This window comes from Hyla sarda, chromosome 1, assembly GCF_029499605.1.
Source record: "Hyla sarda isolate aHylSar1 chromosome 1, aHylSar1.hap1, whole genome shotgun sequence".
Lineage (NCBI taxonomy): Eukaryota > Metazoa > Chordata > Amphibia > Anura > Hylidae > Hyla > Hyla sarda.
The window spans coordinates 145,594,557-145,614,317 of record NC_079189.1 but is presented as its reverse complement, the minus strand read 5'-3'; the positions used below and the strand labels follow the sequence as shown (position 1 = coordinate 145,614,317).

Genomic DNA, 19,761 nt, shown 5'->3' with positions numbered 1-19,761 from the left:
AAAAAAAAAAAAAAAAATCTAATGGGGGGGGGGGGGGATCACCATTCTGTGCCTCAGAGCACAGACAAAATGCAGACAACTTGCAGTTTTTAAGAGAAGCATTTACATGATGCACAGTGACAAGCAATACAAGGTGCTAAAGTACTACTTATATGCAAAAGTTTGGTCATTTTATGAACTTATTTCTTGTGTTTTTGCACCATATAGGTTCCACATGGCTGCTTTAGGGTTATAAAAAGCATGCAATTTGGTCACGAAGTTGCGAAAACTATTTTTTGGCACAAAATGCAGGATTTTCTTCTCCTTATACCATATAGCTGCATTAGAATTATAGAGCATGACAGGGAAGAGGGAGATGAGGAGAGGAGCTCATCATACTCCAGGGGAAACACCCCCAGCCTCTCAGAGAAATTCAGATAGACTCATTACAGTAAAACATAGATCAACAGGTATTTTACATATTAACACGTGCATATTATTATGCATACAGGTCTTAGGGCACATTACTACACTGATTTAAGCATTTTTTTTTTTAAGCCAGACAGATTCTTGCCTTTTATGGACCATTTAATTTCAGTTAACAATTTAGTGTGGGGTATTTATCTAACTTTCTGTAACAGCTGAGATATGTTTCTGGGAAAAACTGCTCCCAAGGAAAGTTTTTAGGAGTTAAAGTGGTACATCACTTAGCTAAGTGATCGCATTCCTATTTTCTAGTGTGGTGGGCGGGTTCTTAGCAACTAGACACCCCAAATGTCTGACATGGCTCTACATCTAACATCATGTATTCTAAATTAGTATGCTTGACAATCCTATTTTCCGTACGATTAGGGTGGAGACTTGTTTGACGCAATCACGTCCTCGACAAAGTATACAGAACGAGACGCCAGTGCAATGATATATAATCTTGCTAGCGCAATGAAGTATCTTCACAGCCTTCACATAGTTCATCGGGATATTAAACCTGAAAACCTTCTGGTAAGTTGGGAACAGTACATTTTGTGCTGTACTCCTTATTTCTTATGTTTCTCTTATTAATTTCTAGTCCAATTTTCTAATGCTATTGTGATATACTTGTGACACCACTCATCTTCCTATCTTTTTGAGTAGTGTTTGTGTTGCATCATATTTTGTGCTATATTCCTTGGATTCCATGTATTTGCGCCTCCCATACCTCCTCCACTCTTCTGTATTTGTCATTTCAGTGCCTGTATTTTACTCCTCCTACTATATTTTAAATGTATGTCTATTTTGAACATATGTTTAATAAAGTTGTTATTTTTACATAACTGGTTCTTTACTCCTTAAAGGGGTATTCCGGCCCTAAACATCTTATCTCCTATACAAGGGATAGGGGATAAGATGTCTGATCGCGGGAGTCCCGCCGCTGGGGACCCCAGCAATCTCTCATGCAGCACCCACTTGTCATCAGCCTCACGGAGATCGCTCCGTGTCTGATGACTCACGATACAGGGGCTGGAGTATCGTGACGTTACGGCTCCGCCCTCTCGTGACATCAAGCCTTGCCCCCTCCATGCAAGTTCATGGGGGGGGCATGGCGTGAGGCTGATGACAAGTGGGTGCTGCAGGAGAAATTGCATGGATCCGGAGCGGAGTACCCCTTTTAATATTGAAACACACTGGCAAACAAATTTCTTTTAGGACTCTTATTTGGGGAGGAATAATTAATTGAAAACTGAAACTTGAAGCTAGTAGGAAAAATCATTGAGACCTACTGCTACAAAAAAAATGCTACCTTTCCAGATACTTTTTGGAAATGCAAAAAAAAAAAAAAAAGACAGTGCCATACTTCCACTAATGGAAGAACACTGATTCTGGTAAGAGATCTTATTCATTGCTAACAAAGAATCTAATACTTTCATCTTTTATAAGCCAAAAATTAGCATTAGGCTGGAATTCCACTGAGGATTTTCACACAAAAATGCCATAAAAACACCCATTTTGCCGCGCGTCCAGATGTTAGCTGCAAGTCGTGGTAAACTGCAAAATGCCAGATCCACTTGGTGTTTTTCAGTTTGGTGTTTTTTTTTTTTGTTTTTTTTTACCCTTTTGCCGTTTTTCAGCTATTTTGGGCTCAGAGGCTGGTTTTCCAAAACGCCCGACAAAACCTAGTTTGGCGTTTTTTGCTCAGAAATCATGGCATTTTCTTCCCATAGAAATCTATGGGAGAGCAAAAACGCCAAGAAAAACACCATGTTGGTTTTAACTTTGGCGTTTTTGCTGGTGGTTTTTATTCTTTTTTGGACTTTAGCGATCCCAAAAAGTGATGGAGATACATTTTTTATTAAAATTTCGTAGGGTACCATTAAAAAAAAATTATAAAAAAGATACAGTAGTGATGGAAAAATTGTATTTAATGAAATGTATCTTTTTCATAACAACATTTTTATAAATTTTTAAACGGGGATCAATTTGTGTGCGGGCAGGGCAATAAAAATGTAGCCGACAATAGTAACAATGTAGTGTGTGTGCGTTTTTTATTTATTTTTTTACATTTTTAAGGTAGTATTACTGTTCCATGATGGGAGTAGTAGTACCTGTACTAATTGACAGATCGCCCCGGGTCCCTTGTGATCCTTCTGTATAATTTATAGATGCGGCCGTCCACTCTTCTATGGTCCCCTGCACTGCTGTATATATACACATATTCATATTTCCCGCAGAGAGCTGTGATTGGCCAGATAGTTCTAGCCAATCACAACTCTCTGTGGGAAATATGAGTAGGTGTATATATACGTCAGTGCAGGGGACCATAGAAGAGCGGCCGGCCGCATCTATACATTATACAGGAGTATCGGAGCGGGTGTCAGGAGTGACACTCGATGCGATCTATTAATGCAGGTACGACAACTCCCAGCATGGAGCAGAGTGTGCTCCATGTTGGGAGTAGTAGTACCTGCAGTTAAAGACCGATCACAGTGGGTATCACTCCTGACATCCGCTGTGATCGTCCTTTCTATTGCAGAGATGTGGAGCAGCTTTCTCCTGCGCTCCGCATCTCTGCACTATACTCCGGCCAGTGTGATAGGGAAATGTGCGCCCGGTGCAGACTTGCCTCCGCTTCTCCCCTCAGTTCTCCGAAGATTTCTGAAGCTAGAGCTGGGTGGGAGGGCAGAGCAGGGGGAGAGAGGAGGTACATGCCCCCTTCATCTCCCCTCTCCCTGCTCTGCCTTCGGAGGATGCAGGTCTGCATGTGAGAAAGAACACAGAGCAGGGAAGAGAGGATGGGAGAAAGAACACAGAGCAGGGGAGAGAGGATGTACATGTCTCACTCATCTCCCCTCCCCCTGCTCTGCCTGTGTTCACTGAATGGAAGGATGACAAAGTTCAGGGGCTGGGGATTTATAGACTGCAGGGGCTGAGGAATAAATCTCGGACTGGGGATGATTTCTATGTGTGAAGGGGGGGGGGGGGACTCCTGAATGACACATGCTGTGAGTTGTAGTCCCTGTTATGTGTGTGTATGCTAGTGTTTCCCAATCAGGACAGCGTTATATTAGTGTGTATAATGCAGGTTTCCACCTCACACCAGCCAGTGATATGAATAGAGCATCAATCATTCATATTTCCCTCTGAGAGCTGTGATTGGCTACAACCATCCGGCCAATCACCACTCTGGGCAGAAAACATGAATGAGTGATGTTCTATTCACATCACTGGCCGGAGTACAGAGCAGAGTTGCGAGCGCTGAATAGAGCCGCTCTGCATCTCTGCTATATTATGGACAATCGCATTGAGTGTCAGGACTGATACCCAGGGCGATATGTCTATTAGTACAGGTACTACTACTGCAATCATGGAAAAGTCTGTTCCATGCTGGAAGTAGTAGTACTACCTCAAAAATGTAAAAAAAAATTGAGAGAAAAAAAAGTGAAACCCAAACACTATTTAAAAAAAAAATGTCCATCCCTACTGCATCCTTTTTTTTTTTTTTTTTTTTTTTTTGGGGGGTACCCAACATATTTGGAAAAAAAAACACCAAATTGGCCAAAAAAGGCAAATACCACACAAAGGTAAAAACGGCAGAAAAAACGCCAAAATGTTTTCTGACTTTTTTAAGCCTATAAAAATGCAATGCAAAAACCTCAGTGGAATTCTAGCCTTATGCTACTTTTATCTATACCTCTCTCTCCATTAAAGAAATCTTTGATGAGGCCATTATTGTCAGGTGCCAGATTAAAACTAGATGTGCCCTGGGAATCAAATTCTACCCCTTTGTTCTATCAGAAGATTGCCAAAACTGACCAAATGTATTTAGTTGGAGGAAATAGCTTGAGGGTACATTCACACATACAGGATCCTATGCAGATTTGATGCGCAGGATTTGTAACTGCCTATTAGAAGCTGTGCTCAGTCATTTAGTTTGCATTGAAATCTGCAGCAGAAAATCCTGTGCATCAAATCCTGCGCATCAAATTTTTGGACGTGTGAGCGTACTCTAAAGGGGTATTCCAGGAATTTTTTTTAATTATTATTCTACAGTGGCTGTAAAGTTAGTGTACCTGTGTGCGACGGTGGTCTCACAATTCTTCTGTGATTATCGCCCCAATATTTGTTTTTAACAGCATACAAAATTACTCATGTCTCAGGATTTCCCAAGTTGCAGTGCGTCGAGACCTGACATCACTAGTGAGGTGATCAGAGGGAGCCTGTCCTGCTTCAATTTTGCAACAGCTGTAGGCTCTCTGATTAGAAAACACTGTGTTTCAATGGGTGTGGTGGCTGATGTGTGGGAGGAAGGAAAGTGACCTCAAACTTTCAAGCATGGAACTGTGGGATGTGTAGTTTAGAGAACAAAATTCAACAGGAAATACCCAGTTCTGGCAGGTAAGTACTAAAATCACCTTATGGTGGATAACCCCTTTAAATGGAACACACAAATCATTAAAGGGGTACTCCGGTAAAAACCTTTGTTCTTTTAAATCAACTGGCTCCGGAAAGTTAAACAGATTTGTAAATTACTTCTATTAAAAAATCTTAATCTTTCCTGTACTTATTAGCTGCTGAATACTACAGAGGAAATTATTTTCTTTCTGGAATGCTCTCTGATGGCATCACGAGCACAGTGCTCTCTGCTGACGTTATTATAATAATAATAATAAGTCTTTATTTATTTATTGTTGTCCTTAGTGGGATTTGAACCCAAGGCCCCAGCACTGCAAGGCAGCAGTGCTAACCACTAAGCCACCATGCTGCCCTTAGCATACATCTACTATGCACGGTTGCTAAAATGGACAGAGATGTCAGCAGAGAGCACTGTGCTCGAAATGTCATCAGTGTTCCAAAAATAAAGGAATTTCCTCTGTAGCATTGAGCAGCTAATAAGTACTGGAAGGATTAAGATTTTTTAATAGAAGTAATTTACAAATATGTTTAACTTTCTGGCTCCAGTTGATTTAACCCCTTAAGGATGCAGGACGTAAATGTACGTCCTGGTGCGGTGGTACTTAACGCACCAGGACGTACATTTACGTCCTGTGCATAACCGCGGGCATCGGAGCGATGCCCGTGTCATGCGTGGCTGATCTCGGCTGCTGATCGCAGCCAGGGACCCGCCGGCAATGGCCGACGCCCGCGATCTCTCGGGCGTCCGCCATTAATCCCTCAGGTGCCGGGATCAATACAGATCCCGGCATCTGCGGCAGTGCGCGATTTGAATGAATGATCGGATCGCCCGCAGCGCTGCTGCGGGGATCTGATCATTCAGAACGCCGCACAGAGGTCCCCTCTCCTTCCTCCGTCCGGCTCCCGGCGTCTCCTGCTCTGGTCTGAAATCGAGCAGACTAGAGCAGGAGATCGCCGATAACACTGATCTGTTCTATGTCCTATACATATAACAGATCAGTATTAGCAATCATGGTATTGCTATGAATAGTCCCCTATGGGGACTATTCAAGTGTAAAAAAAATGTAAAAAAATGTAAAAGTAAAAATCCCCTCCCCCAATAAAAAAGTAAAACGTCCGTTTTTTCCTATTTTACCCCCAAAAAGCGTAAAAAATAAATTTTATAGGCATATTTGGTATCGCCGCGTGCGTAAATGTCCGAACTATTAAAATAAAATGTTAATGATCCCGTACGGTGAACGACGTGAACGGAAAAAAAAAGTCCAAAATTTCTACTTTTTTAATACATTTTATTAAAAAAAATTATAAAAAATGTATTCAAAGTTTTTTATATGCAAATGTGGTATCAAAAAAAAGTACAGATCATGGCGCAAAAAATGAGCCACCATACCGCTGCTTGTATGGAAAAATAAAAAAGTTAGAGGTCATCAAAATAAAGGGATTATAAACGTACTAATTTGGTTAAAAAGTTTGTGATTTTTTTTAAGCACAACAATAATATAAAAGTATGTAATAATGGGTATCATTTTAATCGTATTGACCCTCAGAATAAAGAACACATGTCATTTTTACCATAAATTGTACGGCGTGAAAACGAAACCTTCCAAAATTAGCAAAATTGCGTTTTTCTTTTTAATTTCCCCACAAAAATAGTGTTTTTTTGTTGCGCCATACTAGTTTTTTGGTTGCTCTCATACTAGTCTGTGGATGAAAATATAAAAGAGTTATGATTTTTAGAAGGCGAGGAGGAAAAAATGAAAACGTAAAAATTAAATTGTCTGAGTCCTAAAGGCCAAAATGGGCTGAGTCCTTAAGGGGTTAAAAGAGAAAAAAAATTCACCGGAGTACCCCTTTAAAGTATCCTTTAAACCTGGACTTCTCCGGTCACCAAATCACCTACATTCCATAAGCCAAGTCTTGCAAACAACTCCCTTTCACTTACCACCCATTTCATTAGACTTATGTTTCCACAGCCCTCCACCTTTCTCCTGTTCTTTATGATAGTTTGATGTATTGTGCTATGTGTACAGCCAGTTTGAAAAGAGATACATTAAAGGGGTACTCCGGTTCTTAAACATCTTATCCCCTATCCAAAGGGGCCTTTCGGCTGTCCGCACGTGCTGGGAGTTGTAGTTATGCAGCAGCTGGAGGCACACTTTTTGCTTGAAAAAAAAGGGCCTCCAACTGTTGCATAACTACAACTCCCAGCATGCCTGGAAAGTCAAAAGGCATGCTGGGAGTTGTAGTTATGCAACAGCTGGAGACCCACAACTACAACTCCCAGCATGGCCTTTGGCTGTCCGTGCATGCTGGAAGTTGTAGTTATGCAACAGTTGAGGCCGCCCTTTTTTTTTTTTTAAAGCAAAAAGTGCGCCTCCAGCTGTAGCAGAACTACAACTCCCAGCAGGCACGGACAGTCGAAGGGCATGCAGGGAGTTGTGGTTATGCAACAGCTGGAGGCACACAACTATAACTCCCATCATGCCCTTTGGCTGTCTGCACATGCTGGGTGTTGTAGTTTTGCAACTGCTAGAAGCACTTCTTTTCTATCAAAAAGTTTGCCTCCAGCAGTTGCATAACTATAACACCCAGCAAGCGGAGACAGCCAAGGGCATGATGGGAGTTATAGTTGTGTGCCTCCAGCTGTTGCATAATTACAACTCCTTGCATGCCTTTCGACTGTCCGTGCATGCTGGGAGTTGTAGTTTTGCAACTGCTAGAAGCACCTCTTTTCTATCAAAAAGTGTGCCTCCAGCAGTTGCATAACTATAACTCCCAGCATGCACAGACAGGCAAAAGGCATGCTGGGTGTTGTAGCTATGCAACAGCTGGAGGCACATAACTACAACTTTAAGCATGCCCTTTGGCTGTCCGCGCATGTTGGGAGTTATAGTTATGCAACCACTAGAGGCACTTCTATCACAAAGTGTGCTTCCAGCTGTTGCATAACTACAACTCCCAGCATACTCTACGGCTGTCAGGGCATGCTGGAAGTTGTAGTTATACAACAGCTAGAGCACATGTAGGGTTTACAGCCAGTTTCTCGCTTTTACTTTGAGTTGCAGAAAATCTGCCGTGGCTCAAACTTGTAGCAGAAAACTCATTGTAAACCCTGGCCCCATAAAAACGCTTTGTACTGCACTAAACAGAGGCTCTGGTTGTTACAAAACTTCAACTGCCAGCATGCACGGACAGCCATTGACAATCCAGGCATGCTAGGAGTTGTAGTTTTGTAACAATTGCAGGCACCCTGTTTGGGAAACACTGTCGTAGGGTATGCAAATCCCTAATTTACGTCTCAAATGCGCATGGAGCTCTCTCCGGAGCCCTGTGGTATTTCAAGGAAACAGGTTAGGGCCACATATGGCGTATTTCCGTACTTGGGAGAAATTGTGTTCCAAATTTTGGGAGGCTTTTTCTCCTTTTACCCCTTATGAAAAAGAAAAGTTGGGAGCTACACCAGCATGTTAGTGTAAAAAAATGTAATTTTCTACACTAACATGCTGATGCAGCCCCATACTTTTAATTTTCACAAGAGGTAAATGGAGAAGAAGACCCCCAAAATACAGAAATACCCCATATGTGGATAAAAAAAAGTCCTCTCTTTAGGACTCAAGAGGGAGAGAGTACCTGTGGTTGATAGTTGCAGCGTTTATGAGATAAACGCAATAAAAAATAAACACGTGACCCCATTTTGGAAACTACACCTCTCAAGGAATGTAACAAGGGGTGTAGTGAGCATTAACACCCATAGGTGTCTGAATTTTTTTTTAGAACAGTGGTCCGTGTAAATGAAAAGCCCACTGTTCCAAAAATATGTCAAACGCCAGTGTGGTTTCAATGCTCACTGCACCCCTTATTACATTCCGTGAGGGGTGTAGTTTACAAAATGGGGTCACATGTGGGGTTGTCCACTGTTCTGGCACAATGGGAGCTTTGTAAATGCACTTCCCCAGACTTCAATTCCAGCCAAATTCTCTCTCCAAAAGCCCAATGGCGCTCCTTCTCTTATTATCCCTGTTGTGCGCCCGCAGAGCACTTTATATCCACATAGGGGCTATTTCAATACTCAGAAAAAATAGTTACAAATTTTGGGGGCTTTTTCTCATATTACCCCTTATGAATTTTTTTTTTCATTTTCACGTCCAATTTAAAGGGGTACTCCCGTTGGAAACTTTTATTTTTATTTTTAGATCAACTGGTGCCAGAAAGTTAAACAGATTTGTAAATTACTTCTATTAAAAAATCTTAATCCTTCCAGTACTTTTTAGGGGCTGTATACTGCAGAGGAAAAGTTTTTATTTTTGGATTTCTCTTATGTCAAAACCACAGTGCTCTCTACTGATCTCTGCTGTCCATTTTAGGAACTGTCCAGAGCAGGAGAAAATCCCCTTAGCAAACGTATGCTGCTCTGGACAGTTCCTAAAATGGACAGCAGAGGTCAGCAGAGAGCACTGTGGTCATGATAAGAGAAATCTAATAAGAAAAACATTTCCTCAGTAGTATACAGCCCCTAAAATGTACTGGAAGGATTAAGATTTTTTTAATAGAAGTAATTTACAAATCTGTTTAACTTTCTGGCACCAGTTGATTAAAAAATAAGTTTTCCACAGGAGTACCCCTTTAAAGTAGATTCGTCAAACACCTGTGGATTGTTAAGGCTCACTGTACCCTTTGTTACATTTCTTGAGGGGAGTAGTTTCCCAAATAGTATGCCATGTGGTGTTGTGTTTTTTTTTTTTTTTTTTGTTTGCTGCTCTGGCACCATGGGGGCTTCCTAAATGTGGCACAAAAAGCTTTTTAGCTTAATTATCTCTCCAGAAGCCCAATGTCACTCCTTCCCTTCTGAGCTCTGTAGTGCAGAGCACTGTACATCCACATATGAGGTATTTCCTTACTCAAGAGATACAGTATTAGGTTACAAACTTTGGAAGGCTTTTTCTCCTTTTACCCCTTGTAAAAATATATATTTTTTAAAATAGGGCTACAAGAACACGTTAGTGTAAAAAATTTAGATTTTGAGTTTTCTCCTTAACAAACTTAACAAACTTTCTGAATGTTATTTTGAATACTTTGAGGGGTGCAGTTTCTAAAATGGGGTCTTTATTATGGGGGATTTCATATAGAAAGGCCCCTCAAATCCACTTCAAACTGAACTGGTCCATGAAAAATTCAGATTTAGATTTTTTTGTGAATATTTTGAAAATTTCTGCTATATACTTTGAAGCCCTCGTATGTCTTCAAAAAGTAAAAACATGGCATGTCCAGTTTCCTTACAAGCAGAGAGCTTCAAAGTTAGAAAAATTATACATTTTTCACAAAGAAATTATGCAAGTATCAACAAATATTTACCACTATCTTAAAGTAGAATATGTCAAGAAAAAACATTCTCGGAATCAGAATAAGTAAAAGCATCCCAGAGTTATTAATGCTTAAAGTGCAGACAGGTCAGATTTGCAAAAAAATGGTCTTAAAGTAAAAAATGGGCTGCATCCTTAAAGGGGTACTCCGGCGCTAAGACATCTTATCCCCTATCCAAAGGATAGGGGATAAGATGCCTGACCGTGGGGGTCCCGCCGCTGGGAACCCCCGTGATCTTCCACGCTGCACCCCGTTAGCATCAGCCCCCGGAGCGTGCTCGCTCCGGGTCCGATTACTAGCGATCACAGGGACGGAGCATAGTGACGTCACGGCTCCGCCCCGTGTGATGTCATGGCTACGCCCCCTCAATGCAAGCCTACGGAGGGGGCGTCATGGTAACATCACGGCTCCGTCCCTGTGATCGCTAGTAATCAGCGTGCTCGCTCCGGGGGCTGATGCTAATGGGGTGCGGCGTGGAAGATCACAGGGGTCCCCAGCGGCAGGACCCCCGCGGTCAGGCATCTTATTCCCTATCCTTTGGATAGGGGATAAGATGTCTTAGCACCGGAGTACCCCTTTAAGGGGTTAAAGGAAAGCACAAAATTAATTTCATGTGCAATGGTCCTGTGGTTCATGAGCCTAGCTGGCGATCTGTGCCCCACTGGTTCGAGACTGTGTGGACAGATTGTCTTTTAAGCAAATAATGAATGACCTGCACAGTCCTGGTATTTCTACAGTTTCATCAAGTATTGGGGGTTTCCATTTGTTTCCATTTTTTCTATGCCCTCTCCTTGATGTTTTTCCTGACCTTTCGTGACTTAAGAGACGGGTTTCTTTGATAAGCGTTCGCTATATTAAGTACTAAACTAAAGTGACCGTATATAAGAAGATAACTGGTGTTAGTTTTAAATAGTAGCTAATAGCATTTTATGAAATAATCCTAAATGGATTATTTAGAGACCAAGTCTGGATTTAAACCTTAAGCAAATTAAACTGTTATGTTGTGTAAGTTAATCTCCTTGTGTGTTATCTCTGCTGAATGGTCCCATGTTCAATCACCTTTTCTTTGCAATGTAAATGTAAAGAATTATTGACATGAAGGTAGTTCATACCCACCTTTTAATCATTGGATTCAGGTGTTTCATTCAGTCCCATTGCTACAGGTGTATAAAAAAGCATTAAAAAGTCACATTCTAGCTTGCCTACTGTATGTTCCGTATGGCACACAGACTGCTTGTCACAGTGTACATCAGTGAAGTATCCAAAAGAATGGGGGGGGGGGGGTCTACACTTACCAATGCAGTCTGCCCTTAACAACATTTGTGAGGGAATGGGTCCTATACATCTCACTGTATTCCAGTGTGGTACTATGATAGAAGCAATGGCTTAAACAAGTTAGTTCTTTAAAGTTCTTTCCTCCCAGTTTTTCATCATGAAATGTGAGTTTTTATTGAATGTGGAAGTGTATAGGAACCATAGAAGCATGGCCATGAAGTAGCAGACCATATAAAGCTATACAGTGGAGACACAAAGTGATGAGGCTTATAGTGCATAAAAGTCACCTCTGATGTGCTGACTTAATAACTGCAGAGTTCCAAACATCAATTGGCATTAAAATAGCACAAAAACTGTGCCTCACTTGGAGCCTCATGGCATAAGATTTCATGGCCGATTAGCTACATGTAAGTCTTACATCACTACAATGCCAAGCGTCAGATGAAGTGGTATAAAACTCATCATCACCACAGGACTCTGGAGCAATGAATATGTTTTGTGGAGTGATGAATCATGCTTCTGTATAAGTTCTATATATCAGTGTATGCAGACAGGTAAAGACTGGTAGAGGTGGGATAATCTTAAAGTGTCCCTATTCTAACAGCCTTTGGATAATTGTATGCTTCCAACTTTGTGGGTCTTTTTCTGTTTCAGCACTTTTCTGGTCCATAAAGACGTGGTTGAAAAAGATTTGTTCTGGAGACCTTGACTGGCTTTTACAGATCCCTGACCTCAACCCCATTAAACATCTTAAAAGCCATCTGTGGCTGAAAACAACTTATGAAGGAGGGGTGTCGGCCACGACGTCCTGTGGATAGGGGATAAGGGTTTGATCGGGGGGGGGGGTGGTCCAACTGCTGGGACCCTCCGCGATCTCCTGCACGGGGCCACGGCTCTGCCGCGGCTCTCCCATGCAGGAGGAATGCCGGCCGCAGCATGACATCGTGGCCGACACCCCTCCTTCATGTAGTTCTATGGGAGAGGCGGGGAGGCAGCGTTCATGCCTCCTAGCCTCCCCCATAGAGCTGTATAGGGAGGGGGCATGGAGGGGGTGTACCATCGACCTCTCTAGGTCAACGCTACGCGCATTAGCGTTCTCACTGAGGAGAGATCGCGCTGGTCCCAGCAGCCGGACCCCCCGCGATCAAACACTTATCCCCTATCCTGTGGATAGGGTATAAGTGTTAAAACGCTGCAGATGTCCTTTACGCATGAACTAGAATGGAGATTGTGAATGAATGGATAAAAATTCCCACAGACTCACTCCAAAATCTTGTAGAAAGTCTTCCCAGAAGAGTGGAAGCTGATCTAACTTTAAAGTGATTAATGATTTAGTGATTTAGTGAAAAGAGGCACACTGAAAGAGTGGAGAACACTTAATAGGGAATTTAACATAGGACAGAACAAATATTTTTTATATGTACAAATCAAAAGTGCATTTGAGAAGGAGAAGAATAACGTCAGATGGACAATAAATAGACACGAACTAATGGACTACATATTTGGGTCGCGATCTGTTTCTACAAAAGTACTGGGTACAGTATATAAGGGCCTGGTTAGATCTTCTATGGAAAGGAATCCTTTAAAAAGTAGGGCCAAATGGATGCAAGATGTAGGTCAGATAGAGGGAGGAGAATGGGGGGAGGTGTTCCCTAATATTGTACATTCATCCCTAAATATGAATCATAAAATCTCAATGATAAAACTGATACATAGGATACCTTATACACCTGGGTTCTACACAGAATAGGGAAAAGAACTGATTCAAAATGCCCAAAATGCGATATGGAAGAAGCAGATTTGGTACACATGGTGTGGGCATGCACAAAATTACATTTTTTTTTGGAGAGAAGTCTATAAAACAGTGGAGAAGAAATTGAGAGTAAAAATAACATTTGATATTAAAACTGCGGTTTTAGGGATAGGATTAAGTAGAACAAATGAGAAGATTTGAGAATATCTACTACAGAGGGAGAAAACTGTGCCCGAAAATAGAAAAGGAATGGGAGAAATGGGAGGAGGTAGCTTAGCTGGTAGTGGGGTGGGCTGGGGAAGGGAGGGGTCGGAGGGTAAGAGGAGGGGGGTTTTTAGAACCATTTGTATATTTGTGTTATGTAATAATGTATGTATTCTTTTTCATAAAATTAAAAGTTTGAAATAAAAAAAATAAAAATAAAGTGGGGGGGGGGGGACAGACTTCATAATAAAGTTTATTGAATTAGAATGGAATGTCTTAAAAGCTTCTGCATATAGGTGCCCCACGACTAGTCCATATAGTGTATATTAACATGGTAAAGGATTATTAGTTTTAATGTAAAATAATACAGGCATAAAGCACTAGGAATTAACAAGAAATAGGTAAATGACTATTTGCTTTACACTGAAATAGGAAATGTATTTGTCATTTTCGATCCTTGGATGCTATTGCTCAAAGTTTCAGGCCCAAGCCCTGAGGGTGCAGGACACTGATGACAACACTTTCTGTTCATGTCAAATGTAACATTGCGTTCTAAGGGTACGTTCACACGCGCGGATTTTACTAAATACGCTGCGAAAATCCGCGCGTGTGAGTGAAGGTACCCTAAATGCAGCACTATGTGCAGTGCTCCTCCAGGCTTCTCTTGCCCCCACTTTTGTCAGATCTGTGATAATTAGTATAATCAACAAAGATAGGTTTGTTTTTTGACAGTTTTTATAAACGAATGTGTTTTATCATTAAGGTTTGTGAATATCCTGATAAAACTAAATCATTGAAGCTTGGAGACTTTGGATTGGCCACAATAGTGGATGGGCCGCTGTACACTGTCTGCGGTACACCAACTTATGTTGCTCCAGAAATAATTGCAGAGACTGGGTAAGTTACGTTTTGTCAATACATGGTTCAAGAATTATTCTACTGGGATGACTGCATGTTCTTTGGAAGAAAAAACTGTGATATATTCAGATGATGCCATTAGTGTAACTACCTTTCCTTGGGGACCTGTTAAAGGTGAAGTGCAGTTAAGGCTCCTGTACACATTAGAGAAAAGTTGTCTGACCCTGCCAATTTTGTCAGGACCTTCCAACTGTCCAATCTGTGTGGCAGCCTCCTTTCTTTTGTTTTCAGAGAATTAAGCCACCACTAGTGGAGTCACGCAGTGGTTTAGCCCACTGCTGTCTAGTTTGATTATTGCGCAATATAGAGAGGGGATATTGAAAGAAGATCACTGGGGAAAAGAAACATGAGGCTGGGAGGAAAAACTAAAGTATAGACTGCAGATTCATGACATGGCTGTGGTCGCTCCTCAAGCCCCCTCCTATAGACATGTATGAAGGGGGAGGGGCGTGACATCACGACCGCCCGAACCCAGCGTTCTGAACAAGAATGTGTAGAACTCTGGGGGGGCCACCCGGAGATGACAGGGGGCTGGGGGGGGGGGGGGGAATTGTGCACCTGCGGGCGGACCTCCCTAATAAGATAGCCAGGGGTGGAATACCCCTTTGAGGTGGTTATGGAGGAGTTCAGTCCAATTGCAAATTTTGCTGTGGGGCATATGCTTGCTTGTTACACCCCCTGGCCCAGCAGAAATATATTTTAAAGGAGATATCTGGCAAAAATTTACTTATCCCCTATCCACATAATAGAGGATAAGCAGCTGATCGCTGGGACCCCCCACAATCTCCGGGACAGGACCCATCACTCAATGCGGAGCTCATACTGCTTTTAAAGGTGCCTTAAAGTGTACCCTTCAGATCCAAAAAATATATTTTTTTAAATATATCACTCAGTACCTATCCTGACCATGTACATCTAAATTTTTATGTCTAGCACCTTTATTTATTTTTTTAATAAACTTTTAATTTAGCTCACTAGTTTGAATTCCTCTCAAAGGGAGGGGGTGTGGCCTCACTGTGCAGGTCTCTGCCCCTCCCTCAGTATGCTGTCTGCTCACATCTCCCCTAGCATTAGCAAAACTACAACTCCCAGCTTGTCTTCACTGACAGTAGTGGGACACAAGCTGACAGTGGTAGGATTTTTCCACCAGCTGTGAGCCCTGCGCTCACAGCTGTCAATCAAGGAAGTGTGTCCATGACATAGGTGATGATGCATGGATACAGCAGGACTAGTATGTGTCCAAGCAGGCAGGGGGGGAAAGTTGTTTGACTGGCTTTTTCAGTATGAAATACTGAAAATTTTCTAATGAAAGCAATTGCAAAACCTATTGGTTGCATGCTTTACAACATATCAAAACTTTTTGTATCTGACAGTGCCCATTTAACACCTTGGGACCAAGGGTGTACCTGTAAACCCTGGTCTCGCTCCCCTGCTATGACGTGGGGTCACGGGCTGACCCCGCGTTATAGCCAGGTCGTTCCAGTGGCTATCAGCTGCCAGGACCCGTGTCTAATTCCGGACATCACCGAATGCAGTAATGCCCGGCATTTACCCCTTAGACATAGCGATCAAAGTTGATCGCCGTGTCTAAAGTGAAAGTAAATGGTTACCGTCAGCTCAATCGGGCTGTTTGGGACCGCGGCAGTGAAATCATGGCGTCCCGAACAGCTGAGAGGACGGGGGGAGGTCCTCCCCAATCAGTGATCTGCTGCTCCATGCCTGCTCAGCAGGCTGGAGCAGCAAATCGTCGATAACACTGATCAATGCTATGCTATGTCATAGCAATGAACAGTGCATGCAATCAGAAGATTACATGTAATAGTTCCCTATGGGGACAAAAAAATGGTGTGAAAATAAAATAAAAAAAAAAAAGTTAAGAGATGTGAATTAACCTCTTCCATATTAAAAGTTCAAATCACCCCCTTTTCCTAAATTCCATGCAAAAAATATGTAAACATAATGAAAACATATGTGGTATCGCCGCATGCGTAAATGTCTGAACTATAAAAATATAACCTTAATTAAACCGCACGGTCAATGTCGTATACGTAAATAAAAAATGAAAGTCCAAAATTGCGTAGTACCGGGGTACCGATGAAAACTTCATATCACCGCGCAAAAAATTAGCCCTCATACATCCCAGTATGCGAAAAAAAAAAAAAAAGTTATAGGGGTCAGAAGATGACAATTTTAAACATACTAGTTTTGGTGCATGTAGTTATCATTTTTTTAAGTAGTAAAATAAAATAAAACCTATATAAATTAGGTATCCTTGTGACCTTATGGACCTGCAGAATAAAGATAAGGTGTCATTTTTACCGAAAAGTGCACTCCGTAGAATCAGACGCCCTCAAAAGTTACAAAATGGCTCATGTTTTTTAAAATCTTGCTCCACAAATATTTTTTTTCTGGTTTTGTCATAGATTTTATGACATGGAAAATTAAAAGCGTTATGATATTTAGAAGGTGAGAAGAAGGAAAAATGCAAAAATGAAAAATGGCCCGTTAACCCTATTAGGGGTTAATAGAGCCACAATTTATGGAAGTTTCCAGACTGCATCTGTGGTATATAGCAGCTGACCTTTTACTGCCAGCTGTAGCAGACAGGATCACATGGCATACATGTATCCATGTGCCCCTGCTTATTGCAATCAATGCACATTGCATATGTTACATATTATACTGATAGTGACTGCAGGTTAATTGTTTATGTGAATAACTTTCTTTAATCATTCTTATTATTCTTAGATATGGTTTAAAAGTTGATATATGGGCTGCTGGTGTGATCACATACATCTTACTCTGTGGATTCCCACCTTTCAGAAGGTAACATTATTTTTTTTTCTTCTCTGTGAAAATATAGTGTTGTTAAAGGGTAAACTTTTGATATATTATAGATTGGTGTATGCAGAATAACTTTACAATTGCATGTTATTAAAAAATATGCTTCTTTCTATTTAATTTTCCCCTTTGAAGAAATGACCACTAGTCCTGGCAGCAAGCAGTCCTGGCAGCAAGCATTTCAGACTCATGCCGAAGTCCTAAACACTACAAGTTGCCAGTCTGCTTTGTTCACAAAGGAGAACACTCAGAGCTGCCAGCCTGCTTTGTTCACAGCCTGTTTGGCTGTGAACAAAGCAGGCTGGCAGCTCTGAGTGTTTAGGACTCCAGCATGAGTCAGAAATGCTTGCTGACAGGACAGATCAGGAAAAATACAATAGAAAGAAGCATATTTTTCATTAACATGCTATTGGAAAGTTATTCAATATTCATTAATCTAAAATATATCAAAAGTTTATTTGATGAGAGGTACCCTTTAAGATTGGATTACTGATACTGATATTGTATGCAGGGATTTTTTCAGACATATCTGTAAAATGTGTACATTGTGCTTTCTTAGGCAGACATTCCACACATTGCTGTCTCATAGACAGCAATGCATTTCCTTGCGGACTCAGATTTCCACAGCAGAAACATCTAGCATGGAAATTCTGCCATAAGAATCCCTTGAAATCAATGGCACTCTGCTGCAGCAGAATGTCCATGGACATTCCGCACAAGTTCCGCCTGTGTGAACATACCCTTATAGTCAAATGATTTTTTTTTTTAGCAATAATAATGGCCATGTCTAAGCATTAGACAAGTAACTTGGCAGTTGAAAAAGTCATCCATCAAACAATTACACCATTTATATAGCCTCTAGTGGTAGTTTACTGGGGAATCCTGCTAGAATTTTTGTATCAGAACCTGGGTTTATTGTGGGCACCGCAGGTACTGGAGATTCAGCTGTTGGCATAAGACTAGTTTATTATAGGCTGTAGACACATTTGGCAAATAAGCCTGAAATATTCCCTGGTGTATATTCTGAATTTACACATTGAACATGGTGTGAACATAACCTTAAATATGGAGTTGTACATGTTAATTGCCACCGCTGCTCTCCAATTTACTTTTTTTTTTTTGCTAGAAAGTATATAATGAATACAATTTAGGAAAGTTAGCAATGTTAAAGATTAAAGAGAGGTAACAATATTTGCAATAGTTAAGACTCTTGATTTTTTTTCTTTTAAAAGTTTTTTTTTTCTTTGTTGTTGTAAAAAAAAATGGTATGTACCATATGAACAGCTAAATCTAATAGTAATCACCAGTTAACACCAGGCAGAGCTTCGCAAAGCCATACAAATGGTAATACATGATGGCCGGCATTTAGCATTGTAGGTGTAAGTGAAGCATTTTTCTACACCTTTTTTGTGTGTGCTGGTAATGTGCAGGAGCACCAAATTTATTAAATGGTCACAGAGCATTTGATAAATTTTGTGCAGGTCACATTTTCTGAAATTTCTCTCTTCACATACACTACAAAGTCTGGGCTAGTGTAGATTTAGAGATTTTCAGTGGCTTTGCACCTTTTTTGCATCTTTTCACAAAGGTGCAGTTCATAAAACTCTTCCATATCATGTGTATTGCCAAAATCAATGGATTGCAACTCAGAATCATCAGAAATGTGTAAACCAAAAGGCGCAAAAAAATTTCTAAAGACAATGATAAATGTCGGCCGAAATCTCCACTGTAGGGGCCATAAATTGCAGCTGCTCTCCAATAGAGGGATTACCAAGACAGAATTTCCTCTATGACTTCTACTATGCCTAATGCTATTACATTTGGAAAATTCATGGAATATGGAAACAAAAATTGCCTATTTGACCTAGCGAAACTTTTTATTAGCCAGAGAAAGAAATCCACTGCAATCCACAATGTTACTTTCCTGGTACAGGACGGCACAGGAACCGTTTAATAAGATTTCATTGGTGCACAAACAACCGGGCTTATCATTGCCTCAGCCATATCCTTAATTGTTAGCTTTGTATATATCACCTTTTTAATCTCTAATATAAATGTATCTAAATTGGTATAACTGAAACTAAACCATCTTGGTGTAGAAATATGTTATTCCAGATATGAAATACGGTACATTACACAGCTTCATACAATATATAGTAATTTATAAGTGTCATACTTGATCAGAACTGTCCGGCTATACGAGCCTAGAAGCATTTCAGGGCGGATTAGTCAGATGCATCACTTGGAATCAATGAACTGTCCTGTGTATAGACAGAACTAATAGCCTCCATCTCTCAGAGATCTCAGTGACATCAAAGGACAACCTAGTACAAGCAGGCCTGTGTGTAGAGATGGCGATTGCACAGCCTTTCCCCATAATTCTGGATTATTTCTTTTCTTTACAGTGATAATAATCTACAGGAGGATCTTTTTGATCAGATTCTGATTGGGAAGCTGGAATTCCCCTCTCCGTACTGGGATAACATTACAGACTCTGCGAAGGTTTGGGTTTCAAAAATTGTCAAATGCCAAATCCAGAGGGT

General features: G+C 41.0%; 1 protein-coding gene across 3 annotated transcripts in view; it reads left to right on the top strand.

The window, feature by feature from the left end:
• Positions 1–19,761, top strand: part of DCLK2 (doublecortin like kinase 2) — a 151,608-nt gene that overhangs the window by 105,112 nt on the left and 26,735 nt on the right. For all 3 annotated transcript variants that reach the window (XM_056562824.1, XM_056562823.1, XM_056562825.1), the window contains 4 exons: positions 832–978; positions 14,223–14,356; positions 17,126–17,203; positions 19,624–19,720. In XM_056562824.1, coding sequence (XP_056418799.1) covers positions 832–978; positions 14,223–14,356; positions 17,126–17,203; positions 19,624–19,720 — 456 coding nt within the window. The remainder of the gene's footprint in view (positions 1–831; positions 979–14,222; positions 14,357–17,125; positions 17,204–19,623; positions 19,721–19,761) is intronic.